The 16,810-nt window shown below is 33.2% G+C and overlaps 1 protein-coding gene across 1 annotated transcript; it reads right to left on the minus strand.

The window, feature by feature from the left end:
* Window positions 1-506: 506 nt before the first annotated feature.
* Window positions 507-2,299, minus strand: LOC120115392 (probable protein phosphatase 2C 2). Its single transcript, XM_039136116.1, has 4 exons — window positions 1,710-2,299; window positions 1,128-1,469; window positions 853-1,032; window positions 507-772 (listed from the first exon to the last, which is right to left on the minus strand). The coding sequence occupies exons 1-4, from the start codon at window positions 2,196-2,198 to the stop codon at window positions 608-610; spliced, it is 1,176 nt and encodes a 391-aa protein (XP_038992047.1). The 5' UTR covers window positions 2,199-2,299; the 3' UTR covers window positions 507-607.
* Between the last annotated feature and the right edge of the window lie 14,511 nt (window positions 2,300-16,810).

Here is a 16,810-nt window from a genome sequence, read left to right on the forward strand (position 1 = left end):
TATATCAAGAGTTCGATTTTATTCCGAACACTAATTCTATGTTTTTTACATATGCATATACATCATATATTCACATAACCTACTAATGTTATTAATTGCATTTTTTAATACATAGAATACAGGAAACATTAATTACATTAATCCTGTCATTATATAATTTACTAAAACATAAAAGAAAAGCATTAGCAAACAATTCGTCCATTCTTTTGGAGATGTGCAGGAAGCCAGCTGCCAAATGTGACCCATTGTGCCTGAACAAGATGTCAGCTTGTAGGGTTGATCATCAACAGCTGGTACAAGTGCTCCACTACCATTACTTTTTATAAATTATTTGATAATACCTTACGAGTCAATGCTAAAAGGTAACCACAAACTCTATGGGTGGGAACCAATTGAACCCTAATATGATATGTGCAATCTGCAAGGAACACATTGCCATGTCCATGTCAAAGCTACTAACCCCACCAACATTGCAACCACGGGATGAATGGATGAGGCAAAATTTAAAGTATAACTGGTCTAAGAGGTCTCTTCTAGCTTTTAATAACAGCGAGAGATTCGATTTCAGACGATTGAATTTGAACCAATTCATTTTCTCCTTGAGAAGTCAAGAAACATAGTGTTGCAGTTGGATTATCATCACACTAATGTCATCGGATGAACCTCTCCATGATGATAATTCAGCCAGCTCTTTGCAAGCAGAAAACGGGTTAGGCATGTCGAGGCCTACGCAGAATGGACGGACCAAATCGACCGCCTCTTGATTAGTAACCTGAAAGGCAACAGAAAAACAATGTTCAATTCAACATCATAACAATGGGGTTCAAAAAATATTTCAATCTAGGATATTACCTTATTCCAAAGACCATCCGAAGCAAGGATCAAAAACTCGCATTCCGGGTTAATTTTGATCATTGTCGTCTCTGGTTCAGCAATTACCCATTGTTTAAGATGTCTATCACCAATTGCTCTTGAAACAGCTAAAGAACCTTGAATTCTCCAAACACCATGGCGACAATCCACATAACCACCCTACAAAATTAAGAATCGAATTGTCATTTTTTTTCTTTAATCTTCATTGTATTAAATTTGAGCTAAAGATGAACCAAGTGAAATTGTTTGTTTACCAAAGCTTCGATTCTATCTCTCTCGTCTTGCCTCGAAGGTTGATGATCGGACGTCAAGGCCTCTGCTACACCGTTTCGGCTCAAAACAGCACGACAATCGCCTACATTCGATACCAAAAGATCACCTTTACGAACAAATCCCGTGACACAGCAAGTACCACCACCCACATCGTCCTTGAGCAAATCTATATCGGTAGCTAAATATGCCTCTCTAATTGCATCATCAATGGAATCATCTTCACCAATTTTCGACACCTCCTCCATGACCTTCTTATCTAAATTCTTTGCCACGAATTCAACTGCGTTTGAACCTCCATGCCCATCATAAACCCCAAAGAAAGCCTGAAAAAACAAAAACAGAAAAAACGAAGCCGCTAAAATTTCAATCGCGCAAAGATAAAATGGGAAATTTGGATTTGTAGTCCCTGTCAAAAGTTAATACTAACTTTATTTCAGCCTTTTTCATCAGATAATCCCAAAATTTTCTAATTCTTAGCTTCTACCATAAATTTTTTATGCATTTAATGTGAAATGATAGAGAATATTTGATTCAAAGAAGAAAGTTAAGGTAAAAAAAAATACCTGTTTGGGATCTCCGTCAAGATCAACGGCAGCAGCGTAACGGTCTTCCATTTTCCCTCTCCTCCCTCTCTTACAATAAACAGAATACCCGTCCCCTTCCACCTGAACCTCTTCCTCTCCTCTAGGCGTCTCCGTCGCGAATCCCAGCTGAACCGCCATCAACGTCGGTATCTCTATCTTCCCCGGCCTCTTCCTCTTCACTACAGACGGCGCCGGATCCGCTCCGAAGGGTAGCTGTTTCTTCGAGACGCAAATCGACAACGGAGATTTCAAAGGCGACGGCGGCGGTGTCGCTACGGAGGAGGTTGACAAGAGCTGACGAGGCGATTTCGTGGGGGACAGCAAACTAGATAAAGGAGATGACGGCGCTTGAGAACCATTGATCCGAGGAGATGAAGACAAAGATGAGCCGTCCGATTTGCAGTATATTTTAGGGAGCTTCTTTGGGGAGAAAATGGGAGACGACGGCACAATTAGAGACAAAGACATTATTCTTTTATTCTCTTCTCGTTTCGTTTTCTCTCAGAGCTTTCTTCTCTTCTGTTTGGGTAGAGGGAAAAAGGAAGAGAAACCCTACATATAACTAAAACAAACTAAAGCCTACCTTCTAAATTTGAATGATTTGTTTTGAGAATGTTTTTTTAGTGTTTATATATACATGAGAAGACGGATCCAACGGCGTCGATTTCCTGCCAGTGGTTGACTTACTTTTGGAGATAGAATCATTCCTCTTTTTGTGTCATGGCGCGTGAATTTAAAAATCCAGTAATCTAAAAATATATATTTATTTATATATTTATATTAAATATTAAATTTTTGTTAATTTTTTAATTAACAAAGTTTTCCTTTTTTATTTTTCAAGCAATATATTTATCTTTTTACATTTTTGTTACGAGATCTGCTTTAGTTAAATTCCATGATTCTGTGTTGGATTTTTTTTTCAATTTTCAATTATTTTTATTACCTCTTGTGTTCGATTAAATAAATAAAAAATCGCAATGTTTATAAAGCAAATATTAAATAAAAAATTTGTATATATAGAAAGGAAAAAGTAATGGGAAAATATAAGTTTTGACCCCTTAGAGATGATTCCGAAGGCATTGCAGGCGCATAAAGCAAAGAGTGGTTTTGATGACGATTATGATGTTTTTGACTTTCTTTTGCAATTAGAATTTGATTTTTTTCTCGTTTATGATTTTGTCATATGAGACAAAATCCTAAATCACAACAATGATTTCGGCTTTTAATGTTAACACAAAAGCCAAAACATAAAATAATTTTAGGGTCAAACTAAATTATTTATTTATTTATTTGAGCTTAGTTAGAGAGACTTGGTCTTATTTTGTCCACTTCCTATATTTTTAATGAAAAACTAAATATATATTTTTTCTCAATTTATTATTATATTTAATACTTTTAATATTAATAAAAAATAGGGTAAGTATATAAATAGTCCTTAAACTTTTAGGACGTTTACATTTTGGTCACCCGACTTTTTAAACTTACAATACAACTATCGAACTTTTAGGTCATTTTCAGTAAGGTCCTTGACGTTACCCGGCTTTTAATGTTTTTTAAACGTTTCATGATACAACTATTTTACTTTAATCACCAGATTATGAAATTTTACGATTTAGTCACTAACCCGGTATTGAAGATGTTACAAATCTCCTCTCTTTTTAAGAAAATTCGTCCTCGAATTTTCATTGTACATTCCAATAAGAACATATCTTTTAATGTTCTTATGTTGTTTTCACAACTTTATCCCTTCACAATTTATAATTGTCGTAACCGTCTTTCGGTTGGGCCCCGAATTGGGCTTCGACTTGAAATAATTGGGTTGGGAGTCGCCATCGACCACTTTAAAATGAATTTAGGTGGGTCGGACACCATCTTACTTGATCTGCGTTTTTACCAGAAATGTGTCGGATTCGGGAGTCGGTTATGGTCAAGGAAGGATTAGCACCCTTGAACCACCCTTTCGGTACCAATTAATTTGTCGGTTGTCTTAAATTAAGAAAATTGTAATTTAAAATTAAAAGGTAAAAATACGATCACAATTACTTACATTAGATAGTTTTAAAGTTGTGGCCTTAAGAAGGTCAAAAAACCATGTTAGATAAAAATGTAATAAATAAATTAATTAATTAAATTAAAATGAAGAAAAAACAAATTAAATAAAAAATAAGATAAAGAAAGCAAAGATAAAATAGTAAGTAAAATAAATATAAAAAACAAAGAAAAAGAAGAAAAAAATATATAAATAAAATAAATAAATAAATAAAATAATAATAAAAAGTAAAAATAATATATATATATATATAATAAATAAATAAAATGAAAAATAGTATATATATATATATATATATAAATTAATAAAACTGATAATAAAAAAATAATATATATATATATATATATAATCTAAAAAAATAAAAATATATACTAAAGTAAAAAAGAAAATGCATAAAACGTAAAAAACAATATTACATGAAAATAAAGAAAAGAAAAATAACAAAACAATTAAATAAACTGAGTAACAAGGGAAATATGCATATAAATAAAGTTAAATAAATAAAATAATAATAATTAAAACGTAAATGTAAGAGACCGAATCAAAAGTAAAAAAGATGCTACCTTTTATTTCCTTTTCGAATAATTTACAATATCTTTGCCTTTGCCTTTGTATTTTCCGTGCTTTCATCTGTATTTTGTATGTAAATCGTGTGTTACAAATGGGGAGGAATACATGTATTTATAGTGAAAAAAACTAACTATTTTTAGAATCCTATTAACAATAGAATCCTAATGCAACTAGACTCCTTGATCGGTTGTTGCACGTTTGTTGGTGTGGTTGTTGCTTTAAAAGATATGGTGGTGGAAGAGTCCTCCTATGAGAGAAACTCTTGCTAATTCTATCTTTTAAGAAAATGGGTGTCTACAGCTGCCCATCTTTATCCTTTTTCGTGGAACAAAAAATAGGACAAAGATAAAAAGACACAAACTTTTGTTCAGTGGAGTTGAAGAATAACTCCTTGTTGAATTGAATTGCGGATGGCTCCTCCGTCGCGAAGTCGAGTCCATCTTGAAATGATTTGAATCATAATGTGGCTTCTCGTTGTAGTCCACTTTGGTCTTCTTCTCGGTTTAAAGACCTTGGCTAAAAATTTGACTGGAAAGTAATCTCTTGACTCCACAATGTGGTTGATATGCCCTCAAGCTGAATGAAACCGAACTCGAAAAGTCTTCGCTGACAGATAGCTTTTCTCGACTTAAGATATGCTGACGGAAAAAAGGCTTCTTGCTACTAAGGCACGGCTAACCCAGACCTTCTTCTCGGCTTGAAAAACCTCGATTGCAGCCGGACAATAGTGTTATTGAGGTGTCATCAAGCTGAATGGAATCGAACTCGACAATTTTATTGACAGATATCCCTTCTTGCCTTGAGTTATGTTGTAAATGATGTGCCTTAGAGCTGAGCATAGTTAAACTCGAAGGTCTTTTGGTGAAAGATAACCCTTCTAGCCTTGAGTTATGCTGTAAATGATGTGCCCTCGAAGTTGAGTGTAATCGAAATCGAGGGTTTGGTGTTTCAAGAGAAACATTTTCAAAGGTTTTTTGTGTGTGTGTTTCAAGAGAAACAATTTCGAGGGGTTTTTTTGTGTTTCAAGAGAAACTGTCTCAAAAGGGACAAAATTTGTTTCAAAAGAAACTGTCTCAAGAGAGACAAAACTTAGTTCTAAAAGAAACTGTCTCAAGGGAGACGAAATTTGTTTCAAGGAAAAGATATTCAAATATTTTGTTTCAAGGGAAACTGTCTCAAAACTCGTTTTAAGGGGAACTGATTTAAATATTTTGTGTTTCAAGGGAAACGTTTTCAAGGTTTATGTTTCAAGAGAAACTATCTCAAGGGAGACAAAATTTTGTTTCAAGGGAAACTATCTCAAGAGAGACAAAATTAATATCAAAGGAAATGTTTTCAATGTTTATGTTTCAAGAGAAATTGTCTCAAGGGAGACAAAATTTTGTTTCAAAGGAAACTACCCCAAGCGAGATAAAATTTATTTCAAGGGAAATGTTTTCAATGTTTATGTTTCAAGGGAGACAAAATTTCGTTTCAAGGGAAACTATCTCAATCGAGATAAAATTCATTTCAAGGGAATTGTTTTCAATGTTTATGTTTCAAGAGAAACTGTCTCAATGAAGACAAAATTTAGTTCCAAAAGAAAATGTCTCAAGGGAGACGAAATTAGTTTCAATGAAAATATATTCAAATATTTTGTTTCAAGGGAAACTTGGAAACTGTATCAAAAGAGACAATGGTGAGTACGATTCCCTTTGTCGTGAAGTTAAAACCGTGGATGACCCATTCGTTATGAAGTTGAGCCTTGGAATTGGATATCCTTCTTCGTGAAGTTGAAATCCAAGTAAGTTGTATTGTTCTGAGTCCAATATCCTCCGCCGTGAAGTTAAAATTGGCTCTGGAACTAAGAAATTGTTTGTTGACAGCCAGCCGCCCCTTTGCTGTGAAGTTGAGCTTGTGTTGTCTCGAGTCCAATATCCTTCACTGTGAAGTTGAAATTGGCTTAGAAATTGGGAAATTGTTTGTTGACAACCAGCCGTCCCTTCGTTGTGAAGTTGAAATTGTGTTGTCTCGAGTCCAATATCCTTCGCTGTGAAGTTGAAATTGGCTCTGAAATTGGGAAATTATTTGTTGACAACCAGCCGTCCCTTCGTTGTGGAGTTGAACTTGTGTTGTCTCGAGTGACACGATATCCTCCGTCGTGGAGTTGAAATCGCAGGTGGCCCTTTCGTCGAGAAGTTGAGCCTTGACTTGGATATCCTTCGTTGTGAAGTTGAAATCCAAGTATTGTATGTTGCGGGTGGACACGATTCCCTTCGATGTGAAGTCAAAACCGTGGATGACCCCTTTATTGTGAAATTTGGATTCGAGCAAGATATCTTTCATCTTGAACTTAAAATCTACTCTCGAGTGAATTGTGTCGCTTTGAGTTCAATATCCTTCGCCGTGAAGTTGAAATTGACTCTGACTGAAACTGGAAAGTTGTTTTGTTGTCAGACAGTCACCCCTTCGCTGTGAGGTAGAGCAACCACCATGTGCTTTTGAATCGAGCATCCTTCATCTTGAAGTTGATACTTGACTCTAAAAGCTGCAAAAACTTATGTATACAAAAAATGATAAATGCGATGCTCTTAAGTATGTCTAAGATGCATATAACATGAATTAGTTCTATTTTATCCCTTGGATGAAGTCTCGTGCTTTGTGTGCTTGTTCCTGCATATGGAGGAAATGCCTTCAAAATGTCTGATAATTTGCATCAGGGTGTTGAATTCTCAAAGATGCCCCAATATTCGATGTTGAATCTCAAAAAATGCCCCAATATTTGTTGTTAAATCTAAAAAAATACCCCAACATTTGATGTTTAATCTTTAAAGATGCCCTCATTGTTCTTGATTTCTTGCTTCAGCATTGATCCTAAGCATGAGTTTTGTGTTTGAGAGCCACATGTCATTTACCAAGATCCACTCTAGAGAGATTGTCTTGTTTTGAAAAAAAAATGTTTTTCTTTCTTTTTTATTTTCAAAGTTCTGAAAATATCAAAAAAGAGTTTCAAAAAATGTTTAACCAAAAGTTTTGAAAATATTGCCCCTTTCACGGTTTTACAATTGAGACAAATCATAAAACTAGAGTTCATTGGATATCAAAGAATTAATTACATTGTTAATCCTTCAATAAATTATAGCCGTTTGACAAGTGCTAAGATTAAATCTATTTTTGGGAAATGGTTAAGTAAGGAAAGGATAAAAATGTCTCAGGTTATTGTGTTTGGTCAAAGGTTTGGCATTTTTGTTTATTTGATGCTCAAAGGTTTGATGGGGTATCTTGTATGCTCATCTATTGGAAGTGTTCTCCGATTCCCAGCTTTCATGGTCAAGCTCGGATTGTGCGATGCCTTATCAAGGAATTCGTACGATCGCCTCAGCTGTCCAATTTTTTTATTCAAGCCTCCTTTTCAGGTTTTCAACTCGAATCCTCCTTTAGTTTCAAGACGTCATTCGTAATTTACGTCTTGAACCCCCTTTTATTATTTTTCTCCATCATGCATTAATTACTCTATTTTTTTACAAATAAAGATTAATCCTGATATGCGGGATGAAATATGAAGATAGTCTCTTCTGTTTAGAAATCCATGTATGATTAGAATGGACTTTTAAGGCACTTAACGTAGGTTATGGTTCATGGTTATGAAAGAAATGGACAAAAGGCTCAAACACGTGTTTAAGGGTGATTGAACCAATGATCAATTCATTATGATATCTTCGATCATTTCTTGCTCAATTTGAATATGCTCGTATATGTCTCTCTCTTGATGCTCCATGATCTTCGAGTGGAGTGATTCAGTAATTTAGAAATGATTGTGCTTGATCGATCTCATTTGATGCTCTATGATCTTCGAGTGAAGTGGTTCAGTGATTCAGAAATGATTGTGCTTGATGAATCTCATAGTTTGAATATCGATGCGTCATTTGAATCGAGAGAATCATTACATATGCATATTGTCTTCTTTTTTCTTTAATTTTCCTTTTTTTCCCTTTTTATTTTCTCTTTGTTTTATTTTCTCTTTTTGTTCTGATTGAATCTTCGCACTTGGCATTTGGTTCACCTTTCGGTATCTCATCTGAATCAATGTCTTCACTCATGCGAGCAGATTTTCTCCACATTTCCCCCAAGTGTGGAGGGTGATCATTGGTTATGGTTGAATCAGAAGAAAAATACTATAGGCTCAAAAGAGGACACAATGGATATATATTTTCTCCTGTTGTGAAGGGATGAAGAAAGAAAGACGTTCATCATTTCATACATGAAAGTCCTCACAGAAGAGGTATCCCCAGGGGGATAGATTTTCAGGATTAATTTTTATTCACATGAAAACAGTGTAATTATTGCATGGTAGAATTATTTTGAGTGAATTCTTCTTTCTGCTTCTTGGCTCCAACATATCTCAATGTTCATGCTCCCTGCGATATGCCCCAAGTTGTGTCTTAGAAGAAGGCTTATGTTCAAATGAACAACTCAATACTTTGGGTTTTAATGGCATAAAAATGTCAATTTTGAGTCTAAAAAGACAATAGTGTGACTTTATTTGACTCAAATAAAGTTATGGGTGTATCAAAAGATAAAGGCAATGTTTAAAAGTTTCAAAGGGAGGTAATGTCAAAATTTGGTCTTTTTGGTAATGGCTATGAGTTATTTTGGGTAAAGATTCAAGGTATTTTATTTTGGGGTTTGAGACAGGATAAGAAAGGTCTAATCTTGCCATATGCCAAAAATCTATAATTCTTGAAGAATTAAAAGAATCATTAATTCATTTAATATTCAAAGAACTAAAGATTAAAATTTGTTCAATTGCTCCACCTTAGAAAGTAGCATAAATTAAATTATTTAAAAGATTAAGAAAACTTGAAAGATCAAAGATGTGTTCAAACAAAACAATCCTCTAAGTGTAAATGATATATGCAATGTCCCCTTCTTCGGCTGTCCATGCCCCTGAATCCATCAGGTTTTGGATCTCGTGCTTCAGCGCCTTATAGTTCTCATAGGAATGTATGGAGCATCCTATGTGGAAACTGCAAACAGCTTCAACATTGTAACCCTTAGGATATGTGGACTCTTTTCTCATATCATCCTGGTAGGCTTAGTCGTACAACCAGCTGATCGGGCTCATTCGTTATGATTTCAGTTTTTTTCTTTTGATGTTACAATATTGCTTCCATGTGGTGTCATGTGGTTAAAACCACTTCATCGAATTCTCCATGAAGAAATTTCATGTTTATGAAAATGCTTAAAAAATGAAATGTATATGCAAAATGCAAAAATGCATGAAATGTTTGAGGCATTGATTCAAAAACATGTATGTTATTATAAATAATCTTTATTGGGACAAAAGTGTTTTATCTTTTAAGAGACAATAAACATATTTAAAGGTACATCCAGACTAAATCCTCTAGACCCTGAAACAAGTTAACTAGTCTTCTGCCTTCTTCTGTCACTGGTCGAATACCCTGCCGAACCACTCCGGCTTCTCTGGCTAAATCGTGCAAGTGACGAGCTATTTTTTGTACTTATTCCCAGAAGTATCGAATGATTGCATCTCTGGCTTTTATCCTTTGCTGAACCTATTCTATAATGGAAACATCATTGAAATCCTCCATCAAAGGGATTATCTGAAGTTCATTGAATTTGTCGACAATGGCTTCCAATTCAGCTATCGTTTTGTTATCTTGTTCTTGTTGTCTTTGAATGGACTCTCGAGGTCAGTAACCTTTTTCTCGTCTTACCCCTTCCACCTTTGTCAACCCATTTTTGAAAAGTTGACTTTTGATCTATTTGATTGTGGGCACCATGTCTTCTTGATCGAATGTGACACGTAGTTGTCTTCCAGATTATCCTCATTTTCTTTCTGAGTCTTTTCTGACCATAGCCGGACCCCTGCGTTTTTCACCTCTTGTATTACAACCCTTTTGTCCATTAATGCAGATCATTCATGTTTTAACAAACACGTTTTTGGTGGATCAACACCTCTTTTGAATGATACATATGATTGAAATAAAAACAAAAGAGAGAAAAAATGAAAAGGCTTAGTAAGGTAAAGATAATAATCAAAACAATCATGAAAATAAAAGTCATACCCTACATGATATCTACCCCACATGCTTATTATTTCTACCCGGACATGATCTCTATCCCGCAAGTTGATTTTGAACAAGTCCTAACCGCATAAATTTCTAGTTCGCATGCTTTGAACATAAAGTAAAGCATGAAACAAAATAACCTAGGGTTTGGAATGAGGTTTTGGGGTGGGCTCTAATTCTCCATAGCCTATCGGTTTAGGTTCTAAAAAATGGTACCTGAGTTCTCCTTGCCGGTGCCCCCTAGGCTTACCAGACCCTTAGTCCCAAGCCCATTACAAGCTCGTGTGGACTAAGTTAAACTCGAGAGGAAACATTGCCCATACGGAGAATAAATTCACACGAAGGCATAAGGTATATGAATCCCGAAGGTTACTTGCTAGGCTCATACGGAGAATAAATTCCCACGAAGGCGTCGCTTTCGCCCCCACTTAAAAGGGTTCGGAGCTCGGGTATAGAGCTTGAGATGAAAATTTTGAAAAATCTGAAATCATTAAAAAACGTCAGTATAACTATTTATTTGAAAAATAATCAAAGATAAACAATTAGAATCGAATAAATAAATTAAAATTTAAACTTGTAATTTTTGCTAAAAAAGACAACCGGAAATTAATTTCGGTCTGACTCACTTACCTGTCCCCAGCGGAGTCGCCAAGCTGTCGTAACCGTCTTTCGGTTGGGCCTCGAAATGGATTTCGACTTGAAATAATTGGGTTGGGAGTCACCACCGACCACTTTAAAACGAATTTAGGTGGGTCGGACACCATCTTACCTGATCTGCATTTTTACCAGAAATGTGTCAGATTCGGGAGTCGGTTACGGTCAAGGAAGGATTAGCACCCTTGAACCACCTTTTTCGGTACCAATTAATTTGCCGGCTGTCTTAAATTAAGAAAATTGTAATTTAAAATTTAAAGGTAAAAATACGATCAAAATTACTTACCTTAAATAGTTTTAAAGGTGTGACCTTAAGAATGTTAAAAAATCATGTTAGATAAAAAGGTAAGAAATAAATAAATAAAATTAAAATGAAGAAAAAACAAACTAAATAAAAGATAAGATAAAGAAAGTAAAGATAAAATAGTAAGTAAAATAAATATAAAAAATAAAGAAATAAAGAAAAAGAAGAAAAAAATACATAAATAAAACAAATAAATAAAATAATAATAAAAAAGTAAAAATAATATATATATAAAAAAATAAAAAATAGTATATATATATATATATATAAATTAATAAAACTGATAATAAAAAATAATATATATATATATAATCTAAAAAATAAAAAATATATACTAAACTAAAAAAGAAAATGCATAAAATGTAAAAAAATATTACATGAAAAAAAATAAAAAAAAAATAAAAAAACAATTAAATAAAATGAGTTACAAGGAAAATATGCGTATAAATAAAATTAAATAAATAAAATAATAATAATTAAAACGTAAATGTAAGAGACTGAATCAAAAGTAAAAAATATACTACATTTTATTTCCTTTTCGAATCGTTTACAATAGCTTTGTCTTTGTATTTTCTGTGCTTTCCTCTGTATTTTATATGTAAACCGTGTGTTACAAATGGGGAGGATTACATGTATTTATAGTGAAAAAAACTAACTATTTTTAGAATCCTATTAACAATAGAATCCTAATGCAACTAGACTCCTTGCTCGGTTGTTGCACGTTTTTTGGTGTGGTTGTTGCTTTAAAAGATATGGTGGTGGAAGAGTCCTCCTAGGAGAGAAACTCTTGTTAATTCTATCTTTTAAGAAAATGGGTGTCTACAATAATCAATGATTTGCCTTCAATTTCCAAAGAACCCAATCCATTTCTGTCTTTTCTCTCATTCTATTATGTATTTTCCTTTAACCTTTCTAAAATTCCATATAATGTCACTCATTATATAGACAATAACCTCCATTCTCATCACTCCATATCAAAACTCCATCTATTTCTTCATTAATCTCTAATTACCTTATAACAATACCAAACTTTTATTTCATCATCATTTGACCAAAAACACAACTTTAAATCTTCTTCAAATGTGATTAAACATATACTTTACGGAATCAAACAATCTTTTCACATCACCTTGCACACTTCTCGTATTTCTATATTGAACTTATCATCTACACTTCCATATAACATTTATCATACTTAACCCTTTAATTTCCTTATCCCTTTACTCATCCACAAATCAAAATCTCCTTATAACATAGATCATATATTTCCTTCAGGCTCTCATACTCTTTTCATATCACTTATACTTATCCCTGATTACCGATCTTCATAACTTTGATAATCCCCTTTAGTTATACAAACCTCTTCCTTTACTATCTCTTGTACTAATGATTTCTTCTTTAATCTTATACAAATACTTATTTCTTTGCTTACATCATATCTATATGATCAGAAAACACAACCAAATCCAGATTCACATCATACTTGATTAACTCACTTTATATTTTCTTCCAATCTTATAACTCGATCACCTTTACTCTTACAGCTAGTCAATAACAATTGTTCAATCTAGGGCACATGCCCTAATCAATTAATCATATATACTCATTCCAATCAGAATTATTTCAACAATAGTTTACTTAACTTATCAAATCCACATTCATTCTCATGCACCATGTAATTTTTGTTGTTCAACTCAACTTTCTAACTTTCTTTATTTTATAAACTGATCACGAATGTATCCATTCTTACACTATTCTCATCAATTTTTAGCTTTCCTCGACATACGAATCTTCACAGTCTTCACTATATCACATTTATATGATCAAAATATATAATTGTATCCATAATCACTTCATATTCGATTATCTTAGCCTGACAATATCTTAAAATTTTATAATTCCAATACATTTTTCATCTCATAATCTTGTTAGCCAACGTTAACTTTTTCCATCCAGAATGCAAACTCTTATCATATTCAATATCATATCCACACTTTTGCTTATACACAATATTATCCCTTTCATTTCGTTATCCATTTATCATTTTTATAATCAGCATTGCCTTATACATAACTAAACCATATCATGTCCTTCATACTCCCATGCTTTTTTATATAACATATATTTATCCTTAATTATCACTCCTTATCACATTTTCATGAATTTGATAGTCAACTTTACTTGCACAGAACCTTATTCATTATCATTCTTATACTTGTGTTTTCTCCACCTGTTTCAACAATTACCAGATTTTAATACTCATCTAATCCATTTAAAATACTTTTTCTGCTTCAATTTACATAACTTCTAACGGAGCTTTTAACCCAATTCACAAAGGTTGTCTTTAACCCGGACTTATTATCAATTAACTCCTTATTTAATCTTCCAATATCAGACCCTACTGCTTGAGTCTGTCTGACTCCCATCTGATTTGATTCTCTAGAGGAGAATACAACTAATTCATATATGGTTTAAAGCTGAAAACCAAAATCTCTACCTTTCTCTGATGGTGCTTAACTCTATGAAGCACTAATTCTCTTAATCATCTAAGATTTTTGGTTCTCCAATCCTTTCATTCTGAGATCTCTCTAGAGCTTTAACGCGATTAACCATTTCTTGAAATGAGAACAAATCCAAAACCAGTAACACTCTTTAAATTTAAGGCACAAGCCCTAAACAACCAATCACATTTATCATTCTTAATCGGAATCAACTCAGCAACCAATCTCCTTAACTTATTAAACTTACATTATTACACATGCACGTGTAATTCCTTTGCTTCAAGCTCGTATATTCTAGCTTCATTTACCTTATAAACTGATCATCGATGTACTTATTCTTGAACTCCTATACAAATAACAATCACGTCGCTTGATCTTTTAACATTCTCATGGCGACATTTGTCCACCATACTCTAGCTTACCCACGTAGTAATGAAACTACTCAATTTAACTTCTCCACTTTGGAGAAATGAAAACCTTCTAACATTATCCTCATATAATTTAACCCAAAGGTCTTTAACAAGAGAACATTCCTCAAATTCACCCTTGAACTCGGGTGCTCTTAACTCTTTTAATTATTTTCATACATTCATTCTATGAGTTGAAGAAGAATAAAATTGGAAACACATCAGAATATCATTCAAAATCATGAAAATATTCTCTAATCTTATATGAGCAGGCCCTGAGGAGTTAGCTCTTCTCCCTGCCTGGCCAGGGCAGGTGAATTGCTATTACCTTCAGTCTATCGCCTTATGCTTCACTTTGGAAGCTCTCATGATCATACCTCTAATATAACATAACAATTTAACTCTATTTACAAGACAATATACTCCTTACACTATCAGATAAATTTTTTTTCACTTTGTGTTGGCATGTATACTTTTTAAAACACTTTTAACTTTGTTTAAAGCCTAGAATCGGCTAAACCATAGCTTTGATACCATTAAAAGTAACACCCCTAACCCGTACCTGACCCGAATACGAGTCCGAAGTGTCACATTAACTTTTCAAAATAATATTCTTATAAAATAACAGAACATTTGGACTTATATTAAGAAAATACAATAATATACCGTTGAATTATGTTCGTTATAACAAATTTAAGGAAATAAAAGTTTTTATGAATAATACTATACGATATGAACAGTACTGTGAACATTAATGTACAATGCCATGAACAGTACCAAATGCTAAAATTTTCTAGAATGCTATAGGGGTATCAATACCTTGCTATAGTGTACCGATACTCTTGCTACAGTAAATTTCGGTCCACTTATATAAAACTCATAAAAAGTAAACTTTCATCACCATAAAGATTATCATTTACATATATACGTTTAAAACATTACAAAACTCGATCATATGGTTTTATAAAACCGATTAGAACATATCGAATTCAAACCTTTTATTTACATGCCAACCACCATCAGTATTACAAAATACATACTATTCAATTCTTTTCTGATCTGATCTTTGGAAATGAGGAACTGACCTGTCTTGTATAACTTTTATCAATCTTCCTCTTCTTGAAACCTATATGTGAAACAATCACACACTAAGTCGTTGACTTAGTGAGGGATAATAAACATATAATAGAATCATAGAACATTTCATATAACAAAATGCATACATGCACATATACTATCATTATCATGATCTTTATCATTATCATTATCATTATCATTAACTAATTTATCATATGCTTTTGTACTTATCATTTTTGTATATCATATAACACATATATCATTTTATAAATAAACACACAAATTATCATATAATAATGCAAAGACTTTTGATATCTTTTATAGGCCCATATACATTACTGAGAACTTAAGGTATTCGAGTACATTGAGGTTGTGCACTTATAATGTCACCACAAATTGTATAAGTCCTACTGAGCGGCATTGTAACATCCCCAAAAGCCGGATCAGTGACTAAAATGTAAATTTTGGAAACTGTGTGCTCAATTTTGAAATAAGATAAAAGTGTTGGGATTTAAGTAAAGAATTTTGATGATGGATTGAATAGCATAGATGGATAATTAAAGGGGCAATTTAGTCTTTTCAGCTTAAAGGATATTTTGTATTTCCTTTAAATACAGGTGATATACGTGGGTTTTGGGAGAGTTCTGGAAGCCTTCTTCTTGCTCTCTTCTTCTTCTTCTCGTAGCTCCAGCTTAAAGGTAAGTTTGATTTTTAACTGTTAATTTCTGGAATTTATAAGTTGGTTTTGAATCTTTGGGGGTTATATAAGCTTAAGGAAAGCTTGTATAAACTTAAAACATCAAGAAGGGAGAATTAGAAAGGAATTTCTATTAAAAGATTAGAAATGAAATTTTGATATAGAAAGGTTTTTGAAATTCTAAGGATGAATTTGACTTGTCATCAATCTAATTAAGAAGTATAAAGTGTTAGAATTGGATTTAGAACATATTGAAAATTTGGTATGATTTTTTGAATCTCGTATGCAATATAGGATTTTGAGGTTTAAGATGAAATAAATGAATATAGATTGGTTTAAGTATGTGTACTAGAGTTAAGAATGAAAAGGGGATGATATATGAAGTGTTTGAGGGGAAATGAAGTAATTTTCGGGTTGAAAATATGATTTCTGGGCAAGGGGAATCGGTACCCATTCAAGGGAAACCGATACCCTTCAAACGACAAAATTTCCAGAATGTCATGAGGGAATCGATACCCCCTCAGTAGGGAACCGATTCCCCCTAAAGGAAAATTGGGAATATGGGTTTAATAAGTTCGTTTAAGTTGCTAGTATCAAATTACAAGGTGTAGGTATCTAATAATTGCCTTAAAATGTATAATTATGTAGATTCAGAGCTTAAACGAGTTCCGGAACCATTGACAAGTAAGATCGATCAAGGGGAAAGATAAGAGATTGGAATTGACTAGTGAGGCCAGGTGAGTGCATAT

This window comes from Hibiscus syriacus, unplaced genomic scaffold, assembly GCF_006381635.1.
Source record: "Hibiscus syriacus cultivar Baekdansim isolate YM2019G1 unplaced genomic scaffold, ASM638163v2 tig00110264_pilon, whole genome shotgun sequence".
Taxonomy (NCBI): domain Eukaryota; kingdom Viridiplantae; phylum Streptophyta; class Magnoliopsida; order Malvales; family Malvaceae; genus Hibiscus; species Hibiscus syriacus.